This window comes from Centrocercus urophasianus, unplaced genomic scaffold, assembly GCF_019232065.1.
Source record: "Centrocercus urophasianus isolate 14NV4802_14NV808 unplaced genomic scaffold, USGS_Curo_1.0 seq_43, whole genome shotgun sequence".
NCBI lineage: Eukaryota > Metazoa > Chordata > Aves > Galliformes > Phasianidae > Centrocercus > Centrocercus urophasianus.
Window position 1 is genome coordinate 1,425,129 of NW_024885011.1, and position 25,586 is coordinate 1,450,714.

The 25,586-nt window shown below is 46.8% G+C and overlaps 1 protein-coding gene across 3 annotated transcripts; it reads right to left on the reverse strand.

Annotated features, from left to right (window-relative positions):
- Nucleotides 1–53: 53 nt before the first annotated feature.
- On the reverse strand, nt 54–25,555 carry KIAA0319L (KIAA0319 like). 3 transcript variants are annotated; one of them, XM_042833910.1, is made up of 21 exons: nt 25,459–25,555; nt 24,412–24,578; nt 19,672–20,369; nt 14,779–15,070; nt 12,802–12,903; nt 12,163–12,260; nt 10,910–10,997; nt 10,099–10,191; nt 9,377–9,509; nt 8,780–9,008; nt 7,966–8,089; nt 7,294–7,426; nt 6,838–6,986; nt 6,385–6,536; nt 6,074–6,212; nt 5,599–5,758; nt 4,711–4,853; nt 4,297–4,419; nt 3,713–3,803; nt 3,254–3,345; nt 54–1,475 (listed from the first exon to the last, which is right to left on the reverse strand). In XM_042833910.1, the coding sequence occupies exons 2-21, from the start codon at nt 24,551–24,553 to the stop codon at nt 1,288–1,290; spliced, it is 3,369 nt and encodes a 1,122-aa protein (XP_042689844.1). In that variant the 5' UTR covers nt 24,554–24,578; nt 25,459–25,555; the 3' UTR covers nt 54–1,287. The 3 variants fall into 3 exon arrangements, with proteins under 3 accessions (XP_042689844.1, XP_042689845.1, XP_042689847.1); XM_042833911.1 differs by lacking the exon at nt 25,459–25,555 and adding an exon at nt 21,081–21,363 and having other exon boundaries at nt 24,412–24,488; XM_042833913.1 differs by lacking the exon at nt 3,713–3,803 and having other exon boundaries at nt 1,389–1,475.
- Nucleotides 25,556–25,586: the final 31 nt, after the last annotated feature.

Here is a 25,586-nt window from a genome sequence, read left to right on the forward strand (position 1 = left end):
CTGAGGGGGAGACAACGGACAGCCCAGAAAATAAACTCAGCAGCAGCCATGGCCACATTGAGCAGGGCGACGTCCCCCCGCCTTCAATAGTGTTTAATCTTCAACTCGCTCGACACAAATCAGTAGTGCAGCAATATAAATACAACCGAGGAAGTCAAAGCCTTTTGGCTTTCACAGCTCAAAAAACAAAACAAAACAAAACAAAATAAAAGCCAGTGAAACGAGTCTTCCAGTTTTAAACACAAAGGAAGGCAATAAACTGCCCACCCAAGCACTGAGGAGCAGCGGCATCCTTTGTGCCTGTGAGAGGACGGGGGTGCAGCCCATGACAGCAGCACAGTGAGATACAGAAGCAGCTATGGGGAAGGACCACAGCTGAACCCCGGCACTCACCAGGTTCTCAGGGTTCCCTTACCCCACTGCAGTTCAGAATTGAGATATGGTTGATGTTCAGACTCGTGGAGGGCTTAAAGACCAACAGAAAGTGCTGGGGGTGCTGAATGACATCTCAGAGCTTTGGAAATTAAGTCTGCCGTGAGACAGAGGTACCAAAGGTGAGAGTCCTTCCCTGCTCTGGTACCAAACAGGAGAGCTTGCTGCAGGAGGGGGTCTCCCAGCCCAGCTAATTACCACAGACAGATCAGCTTCTCCACACTGCCATCCCAGTGAGAAAAGTCTGACCGTTACTTAAGATGGCTACAAAACCCTCTCCTACCTGCAAGCTGATGCAGCATGACCACAGTGTTTAGATTCCTCCTCCTCTATGCTACAAAACAGCCAGTGCTTGTGAAAGGACAAGCCTAAATTAAAACAGCGCTTAAACCATTAGGGAAGGTGGAAAGAAAAGAAAAGAATGGACAGCAGTAGTTGGTGGTGAGCTGCTGGAGCCTGGAGGGAGCTCAGAGCACAGCCTGCAGTGCAGCTCTGCCCTTCCTTCTTCAACAGATTTCCAAGGCAAAGAGCCTGGAAGTCCACAGGTGCTTCCTGTGCTGCAGTGAGGTGGGACAGGAGGGTCCTGCACACCCACAGTCGCTCCTTCCAGATCCAGCTCTGCCTTTTCTGATGCCTGCGGTTCACAGTTGTCTTCTCCTCCCTTTGATTTTCCTTGCAGTTCAAATTCAAGTACAACCAGTTTTAACTGAACGAAAAGAAACCCACAGAGTTATTTTCTACGAAACAAAGTTAGCAGCTGCTGTCCAAACCAAAGCGGCCTCCAAAGGCCTTTGTAGAACAGGGACGGGCCTCCTCCTCCCCGCCGAGCTCCAGCAAAAGGCCACCTGAAGGCAGCTAGAGGACCTCCTCCCTCTGGCTCTTGGCTTTCAGTGTCACCTGTCCATTGCGCAGGGAGCCGTTCTGGCTGCGGAGCAGCTTCCCTTTTTCCCGGTCAGGCCAGGTGAAGATGGCTTCATCGCTGTCCAACTCCGACTCCGAGTGCATCAGGCTGGTGTTGAGGACCTGGGATTTCTGCCTGCCACCTTTGAAGGAGAGAGATTTGCAGGTTAAAGCAACTCAGCACTGCACAACCACAGCTCCCTCCACCCCCGTCTCATTTCACGTCACAGGGGTGGCCTAACCTGACCTCCCCCCATCTGACACTCATTCACCCACAGGCTGAAGCCAAAAACAGAGTTGATCCTGTTTCAGAAACCTCGGTGTGACAAGAGGTGATGCAGACACTGCACACAGAGCAAAGCACAAGGCATGGGCAGGGAAACAAACCACAGAATACCTGGGGTCTGCCTCCCTGACCTTGCTGAGGGCACTGCCTAGAAAGCCCCCTGGGGGCTGTGGTAAAGAGAACATGCAGGTGTGCAAGAGATCACTGCATTCTTACTCCTTTCCCTACTCTCATCTCTGCTTCTCTTGCCTGCAAGGGGAGGGAGACAAATTAATGGGCTGAATTCAGATTAATGTGCAAGGATGGGAGAGAGACATTTGCTGATATTGTCAGCAGGGGAAGCATTTAAATTTAGCTTTTCCTTAATGGAGAAATGCAGCCTTTCCTCTGTTAGGAAATGCTCCCTGGATGTATCTAGAAGGAAAGAAGACGTCCGTCAGCAGCCAGGCCTGGAAGAGGCAAAATGAGTTTGGTTATCAGGGAGCAAATGGTTGAGGCACCTTTGCAACAGCCTGCAGAACAACAAGGCCTTTACTTAACAGTGGGGCTCTCCTGCACCGTGAGGCAGAGTTGGGTGCTGAGGAGGAAACCCACCTGATTTTTATTCTACAGGAGCAGCTGTATTTGTGCAGCTCTCAGTTACGCGACCAGCTCTGCTGCTGCAGTGCCCTCAGTGCCACCATCAGGCACATTTGCTTTGCTGGACCACTGCTGCATGGGATAGCACTAGGATGAGTCATTATTTTCCATAGTAATCAAGGACCAGGGATTGTTTTTCGCTCCCTCTAAAAGCAGGACCAACATTCTCAATCAGAACACATATTTCAGCAGCCCAAGCACTGCGCTGTGTTTGGCAGGGCCAGGCTTTGCAGGCACCTTCCCATTCCTGCCTCCTCCCCTGGTCAATCAGCAGGTGACAAAGGTTGGCTTTTGGTATCAGATTCGACCTGATACAAGCCTGCAGCCACAGAGAACACTGTGGACCTCACTGGTCTCCCTTCTAAGAGAAGCATTCGATTCCAGCAAAAATTAAAGGGTGGGTGAAGCTCTCAGAGCCTCATGCCCACAAGGAATGGAATGGATACACATACAAACAAGTACTGTGGAGTGGGAGAACGTGAGGGCAGACATGAACAGCACTTTCTGCAGGCCATTAAGAATGTTGATGTTGCTTGGTGTCCTTTTGTTTACCAGTCAGTGTCAATCAGTTCAGTGAAATGCTCAAAGACACTGAATTCATGCTCAGCCTTGCCAAGGAATTGGATGCTGGCAAGAAGCTGAAAAAGAGACTGAAAAGAGTACATGGAAAACCTGGGAGCTGGAGAAGCTGCAGCTGACACCCAGTTCTGGACTTCTTGGATCAGGTCTGTCTCTGAAGGGCTTATGTGCATCCACTTTGTGATGAGAAGCAGAAACACTTGGACTACGCCAGTTTCAGCCCCAAATATTTAAACCAAAGTTAGTTAACTTGATTAAACAGCCTGTCTGCAAACGAAACAAGCTGAGATCTTCAGAGACTCATCCATCAGTGACGAACATCATGTTTGTTTCACTCTGTGGTTTTTAAGTCCACGGAGGAAGAGTTTTCTTAGCAAGCATTCTGGAACTGCTGAGCTCTTCCCTCTCATGTTTTACCTGCTTTGGGATTTGGTTTTAACTCCAGGCTTTCTTGATCCGTTGCATCCAAAATCTTGTATTTGCTTTTTCTTTTGGATTTTCCTTTTCGTCTAAAGGGGGAAAGACAGAATTCAGAGGCAGGCTGCTTCTTCAGAACAGTTGGAAGAAAAACAAAACAGAACAACACACTGATCTTCAAAGCCAGAATACTTGCTTATTTCAGACTATTGTTAACATCAGAAAGCAGAACATTAAAAACATTGCTTTAGTTGCACATTTACAGGCTAATCCAAGTCTCACTTCTTAAACAGACCCAGAGTTTTAGGACTTCAATGTTCCACTTGAAACACTGAGCCAGAAAAACCAACATCCCAGGGCTGAGCAGACAACCTGCTGGGTTTAAAACTCTTTCACCTCCTAAAGCAGCCACTTGGCTCTGCAGCACTGACACTGGGGGGGTTATGGCCTCAGTCCCACCTCTTGCAACAGCAGATCACCATCCAGGATAAGATTCCAAAGGCAACCACAATGACGAAAGAGGCAATGATCACATACAGCACACTCCACTCTGAAAGCAAAACACCCCAGAGAAAAAGACGTTGTGGCAACTCATCCAGCTGACAGTGTGCACTTCAGATGACTGCTCTTGAGACAAGAAAGAAGGCAGGCTCGACCTTTTGTGGAATTACAGAGACTGGCACCCATCACTGGCAGGATCTCTGATTCTCCAATGGAAGCCAGAGGTTTGGGTCTTTCTGCACAAGTTTGGGGTTTTTTTTTCTGTCTGTTGTCTTAAAAATTGGCTTTCCCATGGCAGAAAATCCCCCATAGGATCGCAGTAGCAAAGGGGCATAATTTATAAACTGAGAATGGACTCAACTCTCAGCAAATGCTCACCATGAAGAGCATTTCCTAGCCACTACTTCCTATCTGCTCTGTGAGACCAGCTCAGGGACCGCAGCGTCACAGTGAGCAATCAGGCATCTCTTACACAGCAAACCTCGGGCTACAGACTCTGTTTGCCTCCTAAAGGTGAGCAAAGCCAGGCAGCTTTCACATACCACAGTTGCTTTCGCCATCCCCCATCTGCACCTTGATGAAGTTCTCCATCCAAAAAGGGTCACAGACGCAGCGTTTGGTGAAGGAGTCGCAGCGCCCGTGCTCAGAGCAGTTCAGCTGACATGCTGGGGGCCAGAAACAGCAAGGTGAACTCAGTGACTCACACGTGAGGCAGCAAAAAAAGGACAAGACAGCTCAGTATGGCCAACCACCATGAGGTTTTTTACTCCAATCACCGTGCTGTGACTGCAAGAAGGGCAAATGTGAGCACCCAGGCCTGATGCCAAAGCAGCAAAGTCCTGCTTCATTAGCAACTTCACATGTCAACAGGCTCAGAAAATTCTTGCCGTTCTTGCAAGTATCCAAAAAAGAGTGCAAAAGGCATCAGCTCACATCACAGCAGCTCTCTGACTTACTGACTGTGTTGATTTCCAGTGCCCGGAAGATGAGGAAGTCTGACTGCTGCTTCCTCAGTTCATTTCTTAGAGTCCAGGCCACCTCCCGTCCTTTGAAGATCTGATGGGGAGGCTGATTCTGCACAAAAAACACCATCTTCGTGCTGCAAGTCAGACAGAATGGTTACCTCCACTGCTTCTCCAAACACCACGCAGTCATTCCCCTGTCTGTCATTACAGGGACTCATTCAGAATCCCACATTTATTTGGAAGTCGAACTTCAGGTAAACCTGCTCATGCAGCAGACACCCCACTGGGACATCTGATCCAACCTCATCTTCAAAGCTGGGATGGTTTTTAGTTTGGTAATGGCTTCGTCAAGCCAAGTTTCAAACATCTCCAAGCACAACTTTGCATGCTCACACTGAATGTGGAAATATCCAAGCCTTAGGGCCTTACTGTTTTCATAATCTCCTCCCTTACCATGGGATGCCTGGACCTCCAGCACCCTCTGTCACACCTCAGGCAACAACAGGCTGCTGTTAATATGGACAATGGGGCCCACATGCAAACTAACACTTGTTTAGAAGAGGCCAGCAGTAGCTTACTTTCAACCACGCTGCAGTCAAAACCAACCTTTTCTGTTCTAACAGCTGTTACACTGTTTCTCAACATTTAATTTCACATTAAATTGAACTAGTTGTATAGACAGCAAAGCTTTTCTGGACAATCACCACCTCCAGAGGTGAAGGATAACCAAGACCTGCTTGGCAACTCAGAAACATCAATTTCACACAAGGTCTTTGCATGTCCTGGTTATCCAATCTGCTTCCCCAGGGAAAAAAAAGCCCTTTGGTCACTAAACACTTCAGCAATTCCTCTCCTTGTGCCTTCACAGGCAAGTCCTACCTTTGCTCAGTGTATGGCTGGATCTTTTGCACAGTGATGTCAGAGTCAAGGACCCCCAGCAGAACTCCTATCTGTCGGATGAACATGCCCTTCTGCCTCTCAGTCAGCTGGCTGACATTCACATCCAGAATGATCTCCACAAGGTTGTTTTTCCTAGGATCTAGTGAGAACACAGACAGCACAGACCTTCAGATCTTCTATTTAACAGTTCAGGTACAAGTCAGGTTTCTAGCATCGTTCTAAAATGCTTCTGGTTTGAATCCAAAAGTACAGAATACAGGTCTATGACCCTCATAGATAATGACAAATGGTAAGAGTCAGCCTCCTAGAACCACATGAAAATATGACTGTTTTCCCCCACACATTTGACCTTTTACACTTCCAAGCAGGACCCAGAACTTGCAGTATAAACTGTATTCAGAACAGAAGGCCAATGAACTGTAGGCAAACTTGCTACAGCACAAAAAGCACTCACCAGGTTTGACTTCCACCGTGGTCCTTTCCACATCACTCTCTCCTTTGGCATCTGTTACTCTGAGATGGAATGTGTAAGTTCCTTCTACCAGATTGGACAGGAGAAGCACCGGATGGTGGTCTGAATTATTTAAGACCTCCTGGAAGGCAGAGCAAAGCAAGTATCAGTAAACTAAGCATCAAACCAGGATGGCTTATCACTAAAAAGTAACCAGGGCAATGATCAGCTCGATGTTTCCTCAGGAGCTATCAATGCTCCCTCCCTCTGACTGCTGTGATGCTGCAGGATGCCATTTATAAAAGAAACTTTACCCCAGCTGCAGGGCTCCCCTCATCCCGAGTCCACAAGTAGCTGACAATTCCCTTATCATCAGAGGATTTTGATCCATCCAACTCAGCTGTATTTGCAGGCAAGGTGATGACAACATTCCCCGCAATCTTTGCAACTGGCGGCTTGTTTATCTCTAAGCAAACAGAAAGAAACAATTGGAGAGAAATCTGGTAGTGCCCAATGAAAAGCTACAGCCTTCAGCCTCTGCTGTAACCCAGAAATCCCCCCCTAAAGCTGGTGGAGAGAAGTGCCATTAGGTACTGTGGGAATCAGTGAACAACATCACTCCTCCAGGAAAGGGCAGACATCTGATAACACAGGCAATTTCAGTGCTCTGCTCCTCATCCTTCGTCCATTCCTCCTAAGTTTGCCTCTTGCTCAATTGCTCAGAGATAACCTGGGCCCCAGGTAGTTCTGTGTATGGCTGGACCTACCTTCTTTGACAATAACGTTGACAGAACTTTGGCTCTGCAAGTTCCTTTCATCCTTAACTGTAAGAGTGAACTCATACGTCCCAACCTGGAGGCCTGTTACAGTGGCAATGCTGCTGTTGGCATTCTCCAACTTGACACCATCTGGTCCCCTAAACAGAGCACAAGAGGATCAGTTTCAGCTTTGCACAGCATGGGAGCTGACCATGAGGCTCAAGCAGAGTTTACAGGGTTGGAAACACAGTTACCTGGAAATACAACCAAGTGCTTGGCAGAAAGCAAAATTATTTTCTCCCATCACAGCAAGGTAATCAAAAGAAAAAAGGGCAACATTCACTCTGTGGTGAAGCTCATCATGCCTGATGTGGCAAGGATTTAAGACAAGAGGGGTAGATGTGTCCTGGTTGAGATGAAAGACCCGGATGCTTGCAGAAGAAGGGGCTGGAAGATGATACGCACCGTGTTTTTTCCCAAAGAAAGGAGACTATTTTCTGGTCATCTGAGCTCTTGCTGCCATCTAGAGTGGTGCTGTCCACAGGAAGAGTTAATTCTTTATCAGGACCAGCATCTGCCTTTGGGGGCTTATTGTTCTCTGAAAAAGCATTGCAATACTTTTTACACAGATGCCAGAAAGGTGGAGCTTGCTCCCCAGCATTAAGAAGTTCCTCCAAGAATCCTTAGCATATTTTCTGCCCCTTATTTCAATCAGCTCAGACCAAGTGAGTCAAAAAGCAGCTAAGAATTCAGATCAGAGTTTTATTGACACATCTACACTAAAAGGTAGATTAATGAAATCTAGGAGTTTTGATTTTTGACTCTCATCCTCTCAGCATTACCTCACCTTTCCTGCTCCTGCACTGTGAGCAGAGACAGCACTCAGGAAACACAATCCTGCCATCACAGGTGGATAATACTAACTAGATGACATTGTGAAAAATAAGATAACAGCCTACAAGGGTAATATTTGTAGAGATTTTCTTAAGTTGGTTCATCAGCAACATAAAGTCCTGGAAAGGTCCTCAATTAAAGCTTTTCTGGAAGCATTAGAAAGCTACTACAAGATCTAGAGTATGCTGACACAGTGATGCCCACCTGGAAATGAAGAAGCAAAAGCAAGGAAGGGCAGCTTACCTGGCTGGACTATCACAGTGACCTCTGCAGTGGACTGGTGCCCAGCAGAATCAGTCACTATTAGCTGGTAAGTGTAGTCACCTTCTTGCAGTGCAGAGAGCTGCAAGACTGGTGTCCTCACCCCCTGTGAGAAAACATATTAATGCATTGAGAAGACTCTCACCAGCAATGATTATAGATCTGAAGACTCTGTTTCTAAAGCCACTGTTATCAGCAGGTTCCAGGTGTTTATTATTACCTCCTGTTAAAGGACCAGAAGTCTTGTGTCACTTCTGGGAATCTCAGTGCCATCCTGCCCCTTGTTTTAGTTAGATAAAAGATGACACAGCCTGGCTCCACACCTTTTGACTGCACTTAAGCATCCATCCTATAGCACCATTGATTTAGTATTCACTAATGTTCTGAGGAGTCAGCAACTGAGCAGACAAAAAGCACACTTCCCTAGCAGTCACATAGGTTAAAAGGAGATACAAGCTATGCTGAGACCTGCTATATGGAACAGCAGAGTCCAAAGCTATCAAGTTCTCATTTCTCTTAATACTCTATCCTCAAGCAGTATTTAAAGCTGCATTGCTCAAGAAAGGAAATAGGATGCCACTGAAAACCTGTGGCTAGACTGGTGCACCAGCTCAGCCATAAGCTAATAGCATCTCTGTGTGGATTCAGTTTGAAGCACCGAATCGTCACATTCTTTCTCTGTAAGCTTAAAAGGCAGATTTGCTATCAGCCATTTAAAAACTGCTTGATCATAGGAAAAAAAACAACAAAACAGCTAACGAGTAATCAGAGATGAGTATAGGAGACCTGCACTTACCTGCATCTCCATCACTTTCCCTTTGCTGTTAGGGCTGAGCAGCCACTCGTAGCTGACGATGCTGTGATCGTCAGTGCTCTGGTTGCCATACAGGGTGATGGAGTTCTGAGGCAGGGTGATCACTTGGTTTGGGCCTGCATTTGCCACTGGGGGGTAATCCACTGCTTTGTTCACTGTCAAGTTGGCAGTGGTAGAGTTGCTGGCACCGTCTGAGTCCACTACTGTTAGACTGAAGGAAAAACACAGATAATTGTGAAAGCAACCCAGAGTCACAACTGTAAGAGCAGAATATAAAATGGTGGCTGGAGAGGCACAAGAAAAGCTAGAAAGTTAAGACACTTCAGGGCAGTATTTCCTTTTCCTCATCTAGAGGTGAAAAAGTACCTTCATCATCTTGGACCAGTGCTACAAATTAAGAACAACAAGCAGCCAGATAGCTTATCTTTTTTAAAGTGAAAAGCTATGAAGCCACCTGAAATTCCGACGAATACATCAGAAAACAGAGTGCCATTCCTGTTTGCTTGGAGAGCAGGCTGACTTCAGGAGTATTGTACATTTTATCCTTAGGGAACAAGAACTGGTAAAGGTACAACCTACCTGAAAGTGTAATTGCCAGGAACCAGGTTGGTCAGTGTCAGAATGGCAGTGTCACTGGAAACCTTCTCTTCCCGCAAAGGACCCTTCAGTTCTTCCCAGTGATAGCTGACAATTTTATCATCATCGGTGCTTTCTGTGTCAATTATGAAAGAAAACCATACAAGGAGCTGGAAAATAATGCTTCACAATCCCAGATGTTCAGTTCTCCACTTCAGTGCTGGGCTTAGTGAGCAAAAGCTTTTTTGGTCCAAACCCAACCTCAGATACCCAAAGTGTCTGCCCTCGTCTGCTCTGCTTCAGAGGTGCATTTGAATATCCTTGATTCCAGGTTTGTGTGTTGAGGGAATGCAAAAAAAACCCAAACACAAAACCAAAAAATACAGATAAAATAGTACTAGTCCTGGACCAGCATTTAAAGAAACTCCTGAAAAGCTCTACTGTGGGCCAGGGTCATCACAAGTGATGTGTCAGCTAACCAAGGCATGTGAAGCTTAACATGAGAGGCCAGTTCTTTTGATTAAGAGCCTTTTTTTTCTAGGAGAATCCCTCAGGGCAGCATCTGCAGGAGGAAACACGGAGAGGTGCCTGCGTGTCAGCATGTGGATTCCCCCCTCCTAGCAGGAGAAGCTGATTCTATGCACTGAACTTATCCACCAGGCCAGCCCAGAACCAAACACAAAGAAACCAGGCACAGCAGACTACTGAAAGCAGGAGGTACTCACGGCTGCCATCAATAACAGTTGAAATGGTTGGCAGTGAAATCTCCTGGAAGGGTGGGGAGACGATGGCAACAGGAGGACGATTCACTCGAGGCTCTGCAACAAAAACAGAGCTGTTACAATGACACCTACAGGCAGACCATGGTACAAGGTCCTAGCCGAGGAGCTAGAAAACTGCTTTGCTTTCGGGCACTAGGAGTGGTGAGCAGAACACGTGCTGCACATCTGCCCTCTCCCCAGCTCTATCTATCCCTTCAGACCCTGCAGTCATCTAACTGATAGCCTGGAGAATCCAGGAGTCCAAAATGTGGAGCAGATGTGCTGTGCAGCTTCAGGACAGGCACAGAGATCTGCATGATCACCAACACAATAATTCTTGCTTCCAGCAAGTTATGAACCAGTGCAGGGAAGCAGTGCTAACAAAAAGGGCTTAAAAAAGGAAGGAGGAGAACTGCTACCACACGAGTACTCCAGAAATGGCTGCAGTCCATCAGTGCTCCCACGCTGAGACGAGATGATTCTAAGTGAGCAGCACCTAGAGCTTCTAGTTTCTATTGCAACAGAGCTCTGCCAGCATGAGGCATTTCCTGAGCACTTGTGTATCAGTATTCCAGCCCTTGCACTGGGTGGTTGGCCTGCATGTGGTACAGCAAATAGCTGTGTGTATCAGCATAGCTTCACATCTCAGGAAATGACTCAACGCACACTGAGATCTGAGCACAATCAATTCTCATGATGTTAATCTAGGGTCCAGTCCAGTAAGCAAAGCAGAGAGGCAGGAAGTTAGCAACAGATGCACTGACACTGAACTCACTTGGATTCACTGTCACGTTCACATAGCCCTCTCCGTGTGCATTTTCCCCATCGACCACAACTTTGAATTCATACAGGCCAACAGTAAGCTGGAAAGCAAACACAAACAATTATTCACCTTTGATCAAGACAGCAGAACCACAGTTTGACCTGCTGAAAAGTCAACTCACCATGCCTTGGTGCTGTATTAGAAGCACAAAATACACAATTCTGCTCCAATCCACGCATAGGAGGCAAAGCACGGCTTCCAAGCCAAAATGTTGCTATGCATATTTCAGTTTACAACAACTAATCAGAAACTAAAGACTAACATTTCTTACTGCCACAGGTGACAGGATTGTCAGTCAAGACTGACTTTCCATCAACAACAAGCAAACAGAACAGGTCTGAGGGATTAGTTCAGGCTGTGTGGCCACAGGAATCTGTATGAGCAGACTGTGCTTGAGATTTAAAAAGCCTGAATGTAAGAAAAAAAGATCTCTTCTTACGTGTTTTTACCAAAAAAACGTATTTCTTCTCTTTCTTCTAGGGGACACGAGTCAGTTTGTCACCCTTTCATCACAGCTGAACCAGAATGAGGTCTGGGTGCTGCACAAGTCATGCTATCCAAGAGACTGAAAACCTGACAGGGACAGATGTGCTGCTTTTGAAGTGCTTTTCTCTGCATGGTATCACAGTTAATGCCTGCACATTTTGTTCTGAGTGCAGAAGAATCCCTGATGCTCAAAGGAATGTCCCATAAAAACAGAAGTGTATATTCATGCAATATTTAAAGTCGTTCTCTTGTTAAGAAACTCCATGTGCAGAAACCAACAATCCTTTCATTCCTTTAGATCTTGTCTAAAAGCAGCAGCCAGGGACATGCTAGGAGGTATTCCATCTCTCTAAGCTAATGGAACCTGCCAGTCCTTTTAGAGACTAGCACAAGGCTTCCAACCTAAACAGACCACTGCAGTGTTTCGGTAGTAGAAACATTCACAACCTTTTGTTAATGTTAAATTGTGTCCTTTTGAGTTTGACACATGGCATGTAGGCAGCTTTTAGATCCTGAAATCCATTTCTCCCCCTCATTCCAGAGCAACCTCCTTTTTCTAAGGGACTCAGAAGAGGGCCTGTAGTGAAATGTTGGCTGCTGGCCCATGGTGCTATTTCCTCTTCATTGTGAAATCATACAAGTCTTTCCTGGCTGCCAGGATTCCTGTTTTCCTCACTTGGCATTCCATACAACAGGACACCAAGCAGCAAAAGCTTTACCTTAGATAACTTAAGGGTCTGGGAGTGTTTCCCTTCCATTTCTCCACTGTAGTCTTTCGGATGAGTAATCAGTTCCCACTCATAGGAATAAGTGGTTCCTTGAAAAAATAACAAAAAAGAAAAGCTCCAGAAGTTAGTTTTTAAAAGACTGCCTTTCTGCCTGCTAAAAAAAAGCAAAGACATTAAACATTTACAAGGCCCATTCTGCTGCACGGAGAAATGAGACTGCTTAGAGTCTGGACTGCAGCTTTTTGGGAATACACCCAAGACAAGAGACAATCTGTGCTCCTAAACACATTTACTCCAAAGCCAAAGCCCATCTTTCTGCCTGGAAGGCATTAGAGAGCTTCGGAACAGTCACAGCTCAGGATGGTAAGAGAGAAAAGCATTACTGTGCTCACAAATCCTGCAGGCACAACATAATGCCAGTTTCTGAACAGGGACACGTCTCCCCCTGCTGCTGTGCACCACGTCGCTTGCTTGCCTCCCCTCCTGCTGTCATTACTGACATGGAAACCGTCTTCTGACAAAAGACACTTCCAAGATTGCTGTTTGTAATGCTTTTTTAATGCTGTTTGTAATGCCTGTTGGTCTTTTCACCATCACCTGCCCTTGGCAGGAGCCCCAGGGAAGCCTTACCAGGTGGTGGTTCAGGAAGCACAAATGCATTCAGCTGAACTTCGTTCTTTGGCAGGGTGACTTCTACGCTGTCTCCAGCAGAAACCACCAACTCCTTCATAACTGAGAGGGAGAAAGACAGAATTGAAAGAGAAACGGAATAATTACACACGTACCTAAAAGCCACCTTTGCTTCAGAGCCTGTGGAATAAAAATCAGCAGCAAACGGGTGTATTTTGTAAACACCTCATCACTCAGTGCAACTCCTGCTCCAGGTTTCAGTTTCGTTGCTAAAGCAGGAACGCTAATGGGCAAAATCATTCAGTCACCTTCAACCCTTTGCAGATGCTGAGCAGCTCCTGCTCCTTTTCTGAAGAGCTGAAATGTGACCCTCAGGCCCTGAACAGGGGCCTCTGGGCAGCCAGGTCCAGCAGGATGCAAAGGGCTTTTTGCTGACAGGCTTTTGGCAGAGAACCCAGCTGCAGCCTTATGGCAAAGCAAGACAAACAGTGCTATTTACCAAACTGCAATTTCAGATCTTTACAAATACATGAAGAATCCAAGGCATTTCTTAGTTAAAAACTGCTTGGGGGCAAAGAAATTTTCTAAAATCTGCATAGCTACAGCACTGAGTTCGGGAACTCAGAATACAAACAGGATCCTTTTGTTTAGATTTTCTTCTTCTCCTTTTCTTTTCCGAATAGGAAATCACTGCAGCACTTACTATGACCTTTCCTCCAATACCACTTCAAATCAACTGGCAGACAAAGAAAGCTTACTCCTTCCTAGTTTGCTACTTCCTAGTTCGATCCCATCAAAGACAGTGTTCCAAAGATAGGTGCCAAAAATCCAAGTAAAGATGGACATGGAAAACACCAGTAAATATTTAGCCTTACTTCCATTTGTTTGATAGCTATTGGAATCAACCAGTTAACTAAGAGAAAACAAATTTATCAGATCCTTTCTTCCCTCCCTCAATTACTCCACCTCCTGAGATTTTACAGCCCCATCAGTCTTTCAAGCTGCAAAGAGTTCCAAGGCAAAAAGAAATCTGACCTCATCAGAAAACAAACAGAGAAAAACTTAAAACTCCTCTGAGAAAAAAATACCCTTCACGTGACCACCTCTGCACCACTGAGCAAAACAAGGAGGCCCTGGCTATGCTGCTTTTCCAGCACAAACCACTGAAGACATTTTAAATAAGTCTTTCAGTTTTAGTTGGGTTTAAGTCCCTAAAAAGAATGCTAACTTGTTAGCACAGGCATCCAACCAGCTGCCTGCCTAAAACATCCTTGGATGCAACATTTCCTTTACACGTTCTGTTTGTTTCCTTGTAAGGGAAAAGAAACTCTACGTTCAAAAGAAATGCAGAAAATTGGATTAACTGAATTCTGAGCTCTCACACAACCAGTATGCATTGGTCAGTATGAGCAACACGTCCCCACAGGGTGAGATGATGGCCTGTGTGGGTTCACAGAGCTGCCCAAAGTGCCTTTTTGTTTTCCTACATCTTCAAATGTTTGCTTTCAGAAATGCCAGCGTGAACAGAAATGCCACTTTGCTGCAAAGCACAGCGTGGGCAAATGGCCAGGCACAGTGCTCTGCTGTGCACTGACATTTCAGAGATGGAAGACAATCAGATGCACTGCCTTTTGAACAGACATTCATTAAGCTTTCTGCTGAACTTGATAGAGAACAACGTGTCCCAGCTGCTGAAGGAATGCTCCACATGACTGTGCCTCACACCACATCTCAGCCTGCACTTTTATCACAGTTACTTTCAGTCCATTCTTGGAAACAAACCCAATGGTCCTGTGCAGATTTATGATGCCAGTATCTCACCAATTAATGGGGACCAAGCACTGCACGCACTAACACTCGTGTCCCAACTTCCTTTTGATGGCACCACCCTTAAAAGACCCAGTGTTTTTCAGTGCTGCAGTGGTTTATCAACAAAACCTGAAGAGGTGACCATCAGGGATCCCTGCATGCTCTCACCTGGTGCAGCTGCAGTAGTGCTTGGTGCCACAGCAGTGTTTGTCTGGACTGGAGAAACACTGCTGTTTGTGGGAGCACCACTGGGCACAGGAGTAGCAGCCTGCATCTTCGTTGTGCTTTTCCCCTGTGCAGGGCTGATGGTGGGCAATGTATCTGAGGAGTGGGTTTGGATGTAAGCATCATCCAGCAGCTCGGGTTTCTCTGTCTTTCCAACAGCTGTCAAGCTCAGTGCCACAGGACTGGAGAGCGTAGGCAACACTGGGGGCTCCGGTGCAGAAGTTCCTGCATGGATCTGGAAAGGAAAGAGTAGTTTTAGTCGAACTGAGCTCAGTTTTGTTTTGCTGTGTTTGTTTCACAGAGGATCAAAATGCCATTGGATTGTTCTATATACTGAACTCCACCAAAAGTTGCACTCCTTCATTTTGGGGGATGCTGAGAAGTCCCTGGGTTGTTTCTCCCCTTAAGGATGATGTTTTACTGCTTCTAAAACGTTTCTCCATGCTTTTCCACAGCAGAGAAACCATTTCTAGCTGAGCAGAACACCAGTTGAGACCTCAGATCTTAGTACAGCATCTGAAGTGTCACTGCTGTTGACGTGGCAGATGTGACAGAAGATCTGGGCTCAAAACTGCAGAGAACAGGACCAAAAGAATGGGGAGGTGGAATAACACAGGAGCAGAAAACAAGGATTGGGAACTGGGGCTCATTTGGGGCGTTTGTTTTGGCCAGGTCCTCCTTGTCCTAAAGCTGCACAGCTGGCAAGCACACAGAGAGGGGGCTGCAGTGGCATTTTCATTTAATAATCAAAGATTTTCAGCAAGATGAAATTTATTCCAAATCTCCCTTCAAAGCAAGGTGGTCTGACATAAACAACTGCCTCAGTGCCTGCCAGGGGAGATGCTGCTGGGGCAGGGAGCAGAGCCTGAGGGCAGAAAGCTTGCTCACATCTATACAGGATGAACAACTTTATTGAAAGTAATCCCATTGGCAGCAACAATTTCCTTTCTTTCATCAGAAAATTCCTTTTGCAGGACCCAGCCCCGTTCCAGCTCTCAGTGCAGCAGGCACTGCTCTCGACAGCTCACCTTCCACCATGAAGCACACACGTGTGCACCACCACGTGTGCAGCACATCCTGCTGAGCTAACCCTGCTTGGGGAACATCTGCTAAATGTTTAAGATGGAACAACTCACTGCTTTTGACTTTGGAAGTGTTTTGGAACTGGATTGCTCACTGCTGCTCCTCGCCATGGGAATTGATCACAAGCTCACATTGGAGGAAACGTTCTCAGGCTTTTATGCCATGCTTTTGGCATTCAGTCCAGGCAACAAGTGCTTTAGACTACAGTGGGCAACATCCTGCTAGTAAACAGGCCAGGCTTATTAAGTATAAAATGCTGGTTGTTAAAATAAAGCCATTCTGCATGCATTGGAACAGCCAGCCCAGCCACGAGCAGCAATGGAGGCACTGAAGGTTTCTTTGCAGAAGCATTTTTTGCTGTTTCAGGCAATTTCCTCCCTTCATATCCTGGCTAGCCTTCCCCAGCCCCTGAAAGCATTGCCCCATGCTGCTCTCCAGCAGCAGCCTCGAGACCAGCAGCTGTGACTGGAGATACTGGCACACTCTTACCAAGTAAGATCAAGTCAGAAAAGCTTCACGAGAGCTCAGCAGCCAGGCAGGAGCTCAGAGACACTCAAGACAAGCTGCTTCAGGAAGGCACAGGAGGGGAAAGGCTCCATGACTGCACACCACCACAGGGAACCTTTATTTTGCTTAGTGAGAATCGACCCACAAGGGCTGCAAGAACAGCTGTCACAAATAAGGCACAGCAGCTGCAGCTCTGCTTTGCTCAGTAGTATTTTCACTGAGATGGATGCTTCCTTGAGACACCTTTAAATGCCTAAAATACCTGACAGTTAAGAAAGACCCTTTTCCTCCCAGAAGTCTTCAGGATGAACCGACAGCCAAATGTCTGCGTGCAGCTCAAGTGAGATAAGCTTTGCCTGGGGCAACATCACAGTCAAAAATGCCTCTGATGCTTGTAAGCTGAGACATTTCTTATCTTTACCCAATAACCCCAAATTCTTTAAAGCAAAGAACAGAAGACGGGGGTGAGGGGAAGACTAGAAGTTTGCCAGCTGTCCTATCTTATTAGCTTACAAAACAGAGAAAAGTGGCACAGTGGCCCAAGAGAATGTGCCAGACATTTCTTATTCCAACCTATAGCTGCCTTTGTCTGGGACAAGTGACCTCTCTCCCTGTCTGACAGCATTATGTCTGTAACATTCTAACAGAGCAGCTACGTGCATCAGAACCTGCACTGAACTTTAAAGAAAAACACTCATGATCCAGAATTCTGTTTCATCCTTCAACTTAAACGGGCCTTTCTTTGGTGAGAGTGGTGTGCATACATAAAACAGCCTCTCTGCAGCTCTGATTGTTGGCTCTGTTGTCAAAACCCCACTTTAAAGGCTGCAGATTTTCCCATGGTCTGCCTGCAGGACTGCTGCAGTGCTGCTGGAGCCCTTGTCATCAGCAGGGCTGCACTTAAATACTTTTGTTTGGCTACTGCATGCACTGTGAGAGTCTAAAATTGGCAAAGTAGTTCTGCAACAAGGTGGAAAGATTTTAGTGCTTGGCAAATATCACTCACTGAAGAAAAGGCCCAGATTCCCCTTCCTTAGTTAAGGACAGGTGAGGGTGCACTGCAGCTCACCCTGCTGTGCTGCCCTTCCCCCATCTCTGCCACTGTAGCACGGATGTAGTAAAGCCATAAATTAATGCTAGCTGCAAATTAGCAAGTGACACTGCAGATGGCTGTGAGGCTGTCAGAAATGTGAGAGGAAAATCAGAGCTCAGAGAGGCAATGTGCTCCTAAAGCATCACCTGACCATTCCCTGCATCTTTAGGGAAATCCTTTCATCTTCTCCTTGCCACGCATCCAATATTCTCACCCACTTCGGATGTTTGATGCTCCCAAGCATGCACTGCTTTGCATGCAGTGATTTCCTCCAGCTTCCACCCCACCTGCCAAACCTTTGTAACAAATACAGCATTAGAAGCACTGCATTCACCTGCTCAAACAATGTACCTGATCAAATCTAGCTCAGATTAAATTCTATTGATTTCCCCATGCGTGTAACTTCACTTCTTTTGGCCCCAAACCAACCCAGCTTGGAAAAATCCCTACTTTGGCATCTCCCTCCTGCAAAGGCTGGCCAGGGCCCAAGTACAAAGCCTTCCATGTTGTATCCTTGGCCTAAATTAAACTGCTCTCAGATCAGAAATGTGAGGACAGCTGCATAGCTTGACTTATATTTTGCTGCTGAAAGTTGGATGCTTCGCTAGCCAAGGAATTAGCCCAGGGCTGGGCAGCATCAGCCTCAACTCAACACTCCTGTTAAGGTGGTTTTTCTTAATTCTTCCTCAAATACTGCATCCCAAACCTCAGAAATGTGGTTGCCAGGAATTTCATCACCTTTTAGGAAGAATTTCATCAAACATCCAGATGTTCTTGCTAGCAAAGACCAGAAAGGTGAAGGAAACCCACTGCCCCTCACATCCACCCAACAGTGCACCTTAATGACAAAGAGGAGCACTTGTACACATGGGAAATTTGGACACTTAGCAACATTCACCCATTGATTACTCCATGTAATTTAATATTTGCAGCCCATTTTCTGACAGGCACTGAACAGTAATAATGAACACTCAGCTCTGTGCAGAACAAGCAGGGAGATACAGCAGCTCTTCAAGAGCAATAGAGCTCTCAACACAGGTTATGTGCAGCATAAATGAGAGGATGGGGTCACCGTGTAAATCTCAAATAGGAGGAGGAGGGGAAAAAGCAGCAGGGTAGGAATGCTGCAGTACTGCAGGGGAGAGAGAAAGCTGAGCTTTTATGTCAGCCCTGGGTGCTGGGAGGCTCTGGAAAATCAAACATTTGTGAAGTCCTGGTGCATGATTTCACATGGCAGCAGGGCTGCCCTGCAGCTCCACGTGGTGCCTCTTGGCTGCTCTCCACATCCTGCTCACAGCCTCACCTGGAACCACGATTTGCATTCAAAGGAGAGAAAGAAATTCAGGCATTTCCAGTAGCAACAGGAAAAGGCACCAGGCTTCAAATCCTGGAGGTGTGGCAGAAGATATGCAAGGAATTTCACAAAGGATTCTTCTCGTTTCACTGTCATTTGTGGGCTTTTCTGTGTATTTTTATAAATATTTCTATCTGCAGATGTAAAAATCTAACTTCTCTTAAGATCAACATCTGGATTTGCTGGATTAACGTGGCGCGCGTTTGCAGCAGAGCCTGAACTGCTTTCATTCAACCAATGCCAACGTAAGCTTTTGGGGATTTGAAAAACTGAAAGCCTTCAAAAAGAGAAAAAAAGAAGAGAGTTCAGATGCCAACACAAGTAAGCAGGCTGACATGGGAAACCCTATGCATAAAAGTCCAAGAATAATTTATCTGGCTGCTTCAGTTCAGTACTCCAAAGGAAACAGCTTTTGACTTTGTGGATCCAAAAAGGTACTTTAATGGGTAACAAGTGTCAACTTCCAGGTGCTTCCCACTGACATCACAGCTATCATACCTCACTTTTGCATCTCATTTGGTCAGTACAGTCCATGATTTCATACAAAATGCAAGCATTATTATTTCCATCTTCCTTCTCAGTTTATCCCAAATAGGAAGAAGTAGGGAAAAAAAAACCAACTCATCCCCCTTCAAAATATACAAAACAAAGCAGAAAATGAACACTTGTCCTTGCCTTGCTGACAGGAGACTGAAAGCAGACATCTAGAAAGTTATTCTATCATGCAAACAGTCCAAATTTATATAAAGCAAAAGCAGGAGATCGACAGCTGTCCAAGACAGCCCCATTAATCACTCACCTGTGGGAAGCCAGCACTGTCTGCATCACCAGATCCATTCACATTATTGCTTTTAGGAGGGAATGGGCTGTTGGTTTTCTGCTCTTGAGGACTGGGCCCATTTTTCAGCAAGTCTTTCTTTTGATTTGGATGGGCCTCAGGAACAGGCCTGTCCTCCCCCAGCTGCTTCAGCACTCGATCCTTCAGGCGCTCTGCGTCTCTTCGGCTGCTTCCAGGTCTGCTGTCTGATGCTCTGGCTGCAGCCCCACCACCAGGGCTGGCTGCTGTGTCCCCTTTCAGGAGCTGCACTCTGTTATTTGCCAAGCTCCGTTTCTGGAAAGACCTCCAGGGTTGTTTTTTCCCCCGCACTGGGATGCCCCAATCTAACCACCTGCGAAGCCGGTTCTTCACATCATTTCCTGTTTGAAGCTTGAAGAAGTGCTCTGTGCTTTTGGATTTCTTTAAAAACACCAAAACAGAATCAGAAGTGCCAGTCCTGTCTGTCTGACACGCAGCAGGCATGGAGCAGTTCACCTGGATGCACATGTTTTCTGAGAACCAGAAGGCATCACAGGCAGGGCTCTGGCAGCAGGCAGCCTGACAGGACTGCATGGTGTGAAAGCCTGCCAGGAGCTGCAAGTGATGATCTTCCCATGACTGCAAACGTCCACCAAGCACGATCTTCCCTGGCTCACACTTAGATCTGTTCCAGTCTGCATCTGGGAATGAAGAAGATAAAGACAATTCTCAGTTTTCTAAAGCAGTCGACAAGAAATCCTCATCACTGCTGCCAAGGCAAAGTCACCACGCTCTGCCCATAGCCTCCCTGCAGTACCAGCAGTGCCTTGCTTCACAGTATAAAAGCAATTATCTGTCATGCATTTCTTTACAATTAAAGCTGCTTCAGATTTCAGACTGGGGGTAGAGCAGCAATTGCTTTACGTATGGATTATTTCCTTTTTCTTGTGCTTGTAGGGATCAATGGATTAAAGGCTTCCAAAATTCAGAGCTCTGCAGATTAAGGACTCCCTAAAAATAGACTAATGACCTATGGGACCGTTACACTGTGCTGTGCTCAGCATCCAAGGCACAGCAGGTCACTGGAAGATTACTTTACCAACTATGCCACTGGACTTTGAGTCGTGCAGCTGGAGGCTGTGCTCTGATCTGCCCCCTCCCTGTTCAGACCACAACACAAATGGGGATCTTTTTTTTTTTTCCCCCTGTTAAAGTAGTCACAATTTCCTTTTTTTTTTTTTCCTCCTATTTTTCTAATCAAATGTGGAGCTCACAAGCAGCAGCCAGCTTCCACCTCCAGCAACAACAACCCTGGGAAACTCTCTGTGAGACTGTGACACAAGCACAGCGTTCCCCACCTTGGCTGCTTTTATCATTTGACTTCAGAATATTCCTGCCACGGAGGCACTTACCTCACACTGCTGATGTGGCAATGAACTCTGATCCTCTCAATCGCAGTTAATACCCAGAATTGGCAGCACAGATTTGCTGTGACTCTCCCCCTCCTTCTGCATCACCCCCCAATATCTCTGGGATAACATTATATGACCAAAGAAAGCGAGCAGCAATGACAGATGCACTTCACTGTAATCCAGTTATCACAAACATCACAGTGGGTGTTACAGCTCTTCTGTTACTCATCATTAAAGGCTTCCAAATACATTAATTTGGTTTACCCAGAGTGGATAAGGACACCTTATAATAAATAATAAATAAAGAGTGATGGCCATTTTCACGTTCCTTCCATGTGCACCTCTTGCAACACCCAGAGTTTCAACTCAAAATGGGAACTCAGACCACGTGCAAAGTTTGTTCATGATACAGCAAAAAGAAAGAAGCAGAAATGTCATTCATGGCTCATTTGTGAGACTAGCACAGCAGAGGCAGTTTGAAGACAAAGCTGAAGCAAGCCAGCATCAGGCACAATAGGAGGCACCTGAGATCTGCAAGGGGATCACAAGGGCCCAGAGCTCTCTGTGGGTGTCTGAGGCCAGAACTGCAAGAAAGGAAGGGAAGCTCTTCACTTGAGAAACTGCAGTCTGTGAAATATTGCATATGTTCACCAGAAAGAGATGCTGACAACAGCACCTTTACATCAACACAGCATTTCCTTGCAGAGCAGGCAGGCAGGCTGCCCAGGGCCAGCAGCTGACCTCATTCCACTCTGAAGTGCTGGGCTGAAGTCACCCCAACACGTGGCTGTGAGCAGGCAGGGATGAGCACCTGGCATCAACCTGGCAGGTGTGGAAATGGGGCAGAGCACCAGGAGGGGCTGTGAGCACCAGGAGGATGTGAGCACACACACAGAGCACACATTGGGCTTGGAGGAGCAGGCAATGAAAGGAAGGATAACACTTCTGCTGGGAATTTCAAGAGGATCTTATCTGCAGAGATCTGAGTTAGTCTTAAAAGTAGGCAACAAAAGAAATCCTCACTTTCTGTTTAAGGTGAAGCACTGTTCCTTAACACCTACTGTGCAGTAAGTGCTGCTTTCCACATCCTTAAAAAGCCCTTCTCATCCCGAACTCATCCATCCCTCCTCATGTTGAGCCCTGGCTCATGCCTACCACACAAACTAAGGCTCAGTGCAGAACCCAGGGCTTTCCACCACAACTGAGCACAAACAGAATGGCTGCATTTAAAATGTAAGTGCTCCCCAGGAAGACATCACTCGTGAGAAAGTCACTACATAGACAAGCATGATATGCATGCATCTAAAATTTGAAACTCTAATCTCCATAAGCATCTCCTAGGTATGCCAGAGCCAGGATTTAGTCTAGATGACAACACACCAGCATGCTGAGAACACTCTGCTCTCCTTTAACCCACTGTGAAAATGTAGAGATCTGAATTATATTTCATCCAGACTTCATTTCCAAAGTTCTGGTAATGCCCACCTAGGGCATGTTTATCTGAAATAAGCCAATATGGTTTTTGTATTGCTCTACACTGATAGCTTAAAGCTCAATTAACTCACAGAAATAACAGAAGTTAAACAGGCAACTCACAATCTGGAAGGCCAGCATTGAAGATGAGCATTTTTCATAGAGCCACACCGATTCCCATCTATGCAGTTCCTGTGGTGTTTGGCAGGGGTCACAAATCACACAGCTTCACTGAATCACGCAGAGCTCTTCTATCCATCTACATTTGCATTTCACCTCTGGCCTGCCAAGAAAACTCACCTGGCCTGTTCACAACACAGTGCCTCCCCGGATCCCATAGGAACACCCTAAGGGCAGACAAAGCCCCACACTGCTATCTGCAGCCCTATAAATGGGGATCTCTGCAGCACTGGGCAAATGTGGACCTGTACCAAACGAGTGGAGGCAGCTGTAAGCACAGGCAGTTACCTACTTTGGCTTCCTTAGAGAGAAGCCACCTGCTCAGCCCCTTACAGCTCCTCGTGCTACATCCCAAGCATGGCAGCTGCACAGAGGGACCTGCAGGCTGGGTCAGGCCAGCAGGGTGGTGAATCTGCTCACTGTGATCATCCATGCCAGCAGCTTCAGGGGATGCAAAGCAAATCTGCAGCAGGAATGTCCCTGTGAACAAGTCCTGTCTAAGCTCCAGAAAGGAACCAGCCTGGCACAGCACCAATCACATCACTGCTGCACACTGTGTGCTCAGTCACTCCTCAACACTGCTTTTGTCATTTTTAGTTCTCTAGTGTATATATATACGCAAAAAATGCTGTCCTTCTCAGTCTGTAGAGCTCCTGTCCCTCTGATGCAACTCGCAGCTCTGCTGAACAGCAGGGAACTAAAATGGATAAGAACAGTTTCTATTAATAAGCTCAGGTTCATAGACTTAGGCACTTAATCCCCCCGATAGAGAATTAATGATTAACAACTTGACTGCACAGACTTTTTTTAGCCTGTCACATGTAACCAAGTATGTCAACACAGCTGGGTAACCCCACATGAACACACTGATTTCTGGGCACCTCTGATTCCTCTCCAGTTGAACAAACTCTGCAGCCTAAGAGATACCTACAAAACCAAAAGAGCAACGTGCACACAGGGTGAAAATGCCACCTTCTGGGGAAGATGTGGGCTTAAAACACTTAAGAGAAATTTAACCCATTCATCTGAAAAGACAGAATTTGATTTTTTTTTAAACAAAAGAAAACCCAGTTCTTTACATGAAAGTCTCCACACCCATTTGGTGCATTTACTTGAGCAAGAGGTTGATTACTCAAGTTTGAACAGGAAACATAAAAACAAACAAAAATTACCTGTAGGCAAATAGACTATTGACTTACAGTGTTTGTGGAGACTTTACAAACATTAAGTGCTTCGAAACGCTCTTGCCTTCCCAACCTCCTTCAAGTACAGCTCAGATGAAATTATTAACCAGAGCATCACCTGTTCCTTTTTGGGAAAAGGGTTTTCAGCTCAGAGAAAGCTCCCTGTGAGATACAAACATCTGAAAGCCAGCAGCACACGTGAAGATGCCCACATTTGTGGGGCAGACAGACCCTGCTGCTCAATAAGCAGTTGGGTACCAGAGTGATACAGCATTACAAGAAACAAGCCCTCATTGCCCCACACCTCTCCACAGAGCTTTGGTTATCCCACATTTCTGACAGCTCATTTAGCAACCATCAAGTTAGCTTGGTTTTAATCCAGCTACGAAGGCTAGCAGCTAATAACTCCACTTTCCTCTCTGAATATTTCAAACATGTGAGAGAGATAAATACCCACAACACAGACAAGGTCCCAGGCAGAGCAGCACAATCACCTGTTGAGGAGCACAAGGCACACAGGCAGGCGCACACGTAGAGCAGCTGCAGGCTTCTCAGCTCCCTTGCAGGTCTTCCCCAGCAGTATTGTGGCAAAAACGGAGCACTAATGCTGAGCTTGGCTTCCAACCTCTTCTCCATGGCCTTTGTGGGCAGCAGCAGGGTTCTGGAACCACAGAATATATCCACTGGTCATTGGTATATTCCTGCAAGGACTCACTCAGCATGATGGAGAGCACGGAGTGTTTGCAGAGGAAAAGAAACAGCTAATCTTATCAGCTGAGCACAGCAGATAAGCAACCATCCATGTCACAGTGCTAAAGTGAGACCTTTGGCAGCACAACTCCCAATCAGTGAACCACAGCAAGCCTTGCAATTCCCCGCCCCCCCCCCCCCCCAGATTCAACAGGGAAACACCAAACAGCATAAATTGCAAAGTATTTGGGGCTTTTTGGGCTTCCAATAACCCACGGGCGATGGATCCTCACCCAGCTCCTCCAGCACAACACACTGACAAACCACACACTGACAAACCACACATCTGTGCGGCGATGTCACTGCTCACACACTGGTGCTGCTCGGTGCCAGCCACCAACAAAGCCAGCAGAACACAGAATCGTTGAGCAGCGCGAAGATAAGGGCACATCCAGCTCCGTGGGCACAAACCAGAGAGCACTGATCCTCACCGGTAGCCTGAATGTCAATTTTCAGTATCCTGAATGTCAATTTTGGAACCTCAGATGCTCCCGAAATCCCAACCATCGCTAAGCAAGGTGCGATACAAAACTCAATTCCGCACGAGGGATAAACAGCGCCTGTTTGCAGGGGCAATAGGGCGTTACTGGGCACGAGGAGCTCAACCTGCCACGGTTCCAGGCTCGGAAGGCAGCGTCACCACAAAACCGGCCGTCAGCACGTCGCCTCAAACTCGTTAACTGCTAAATCCGGAGGGCAGCCGCCCCGCACACCGAACCGGCCGGCAGAGCCCGGCACCCCGCGCTGCCCCACGGTCCGACCCGCGGCGGCTCTCCGCGGCAGACACGTACCAGGGCCGCGTGCCGCTCCGCCGCTCCTCATACCGGGCGGCCGGGCCTCCAGCGCTCCGGGCCGGGGGGCAGCGCGGCCTCCTGCCCTGCGGCCATAGCGCCGGGCGTCCGCTCAGCCCCGGAAGCGC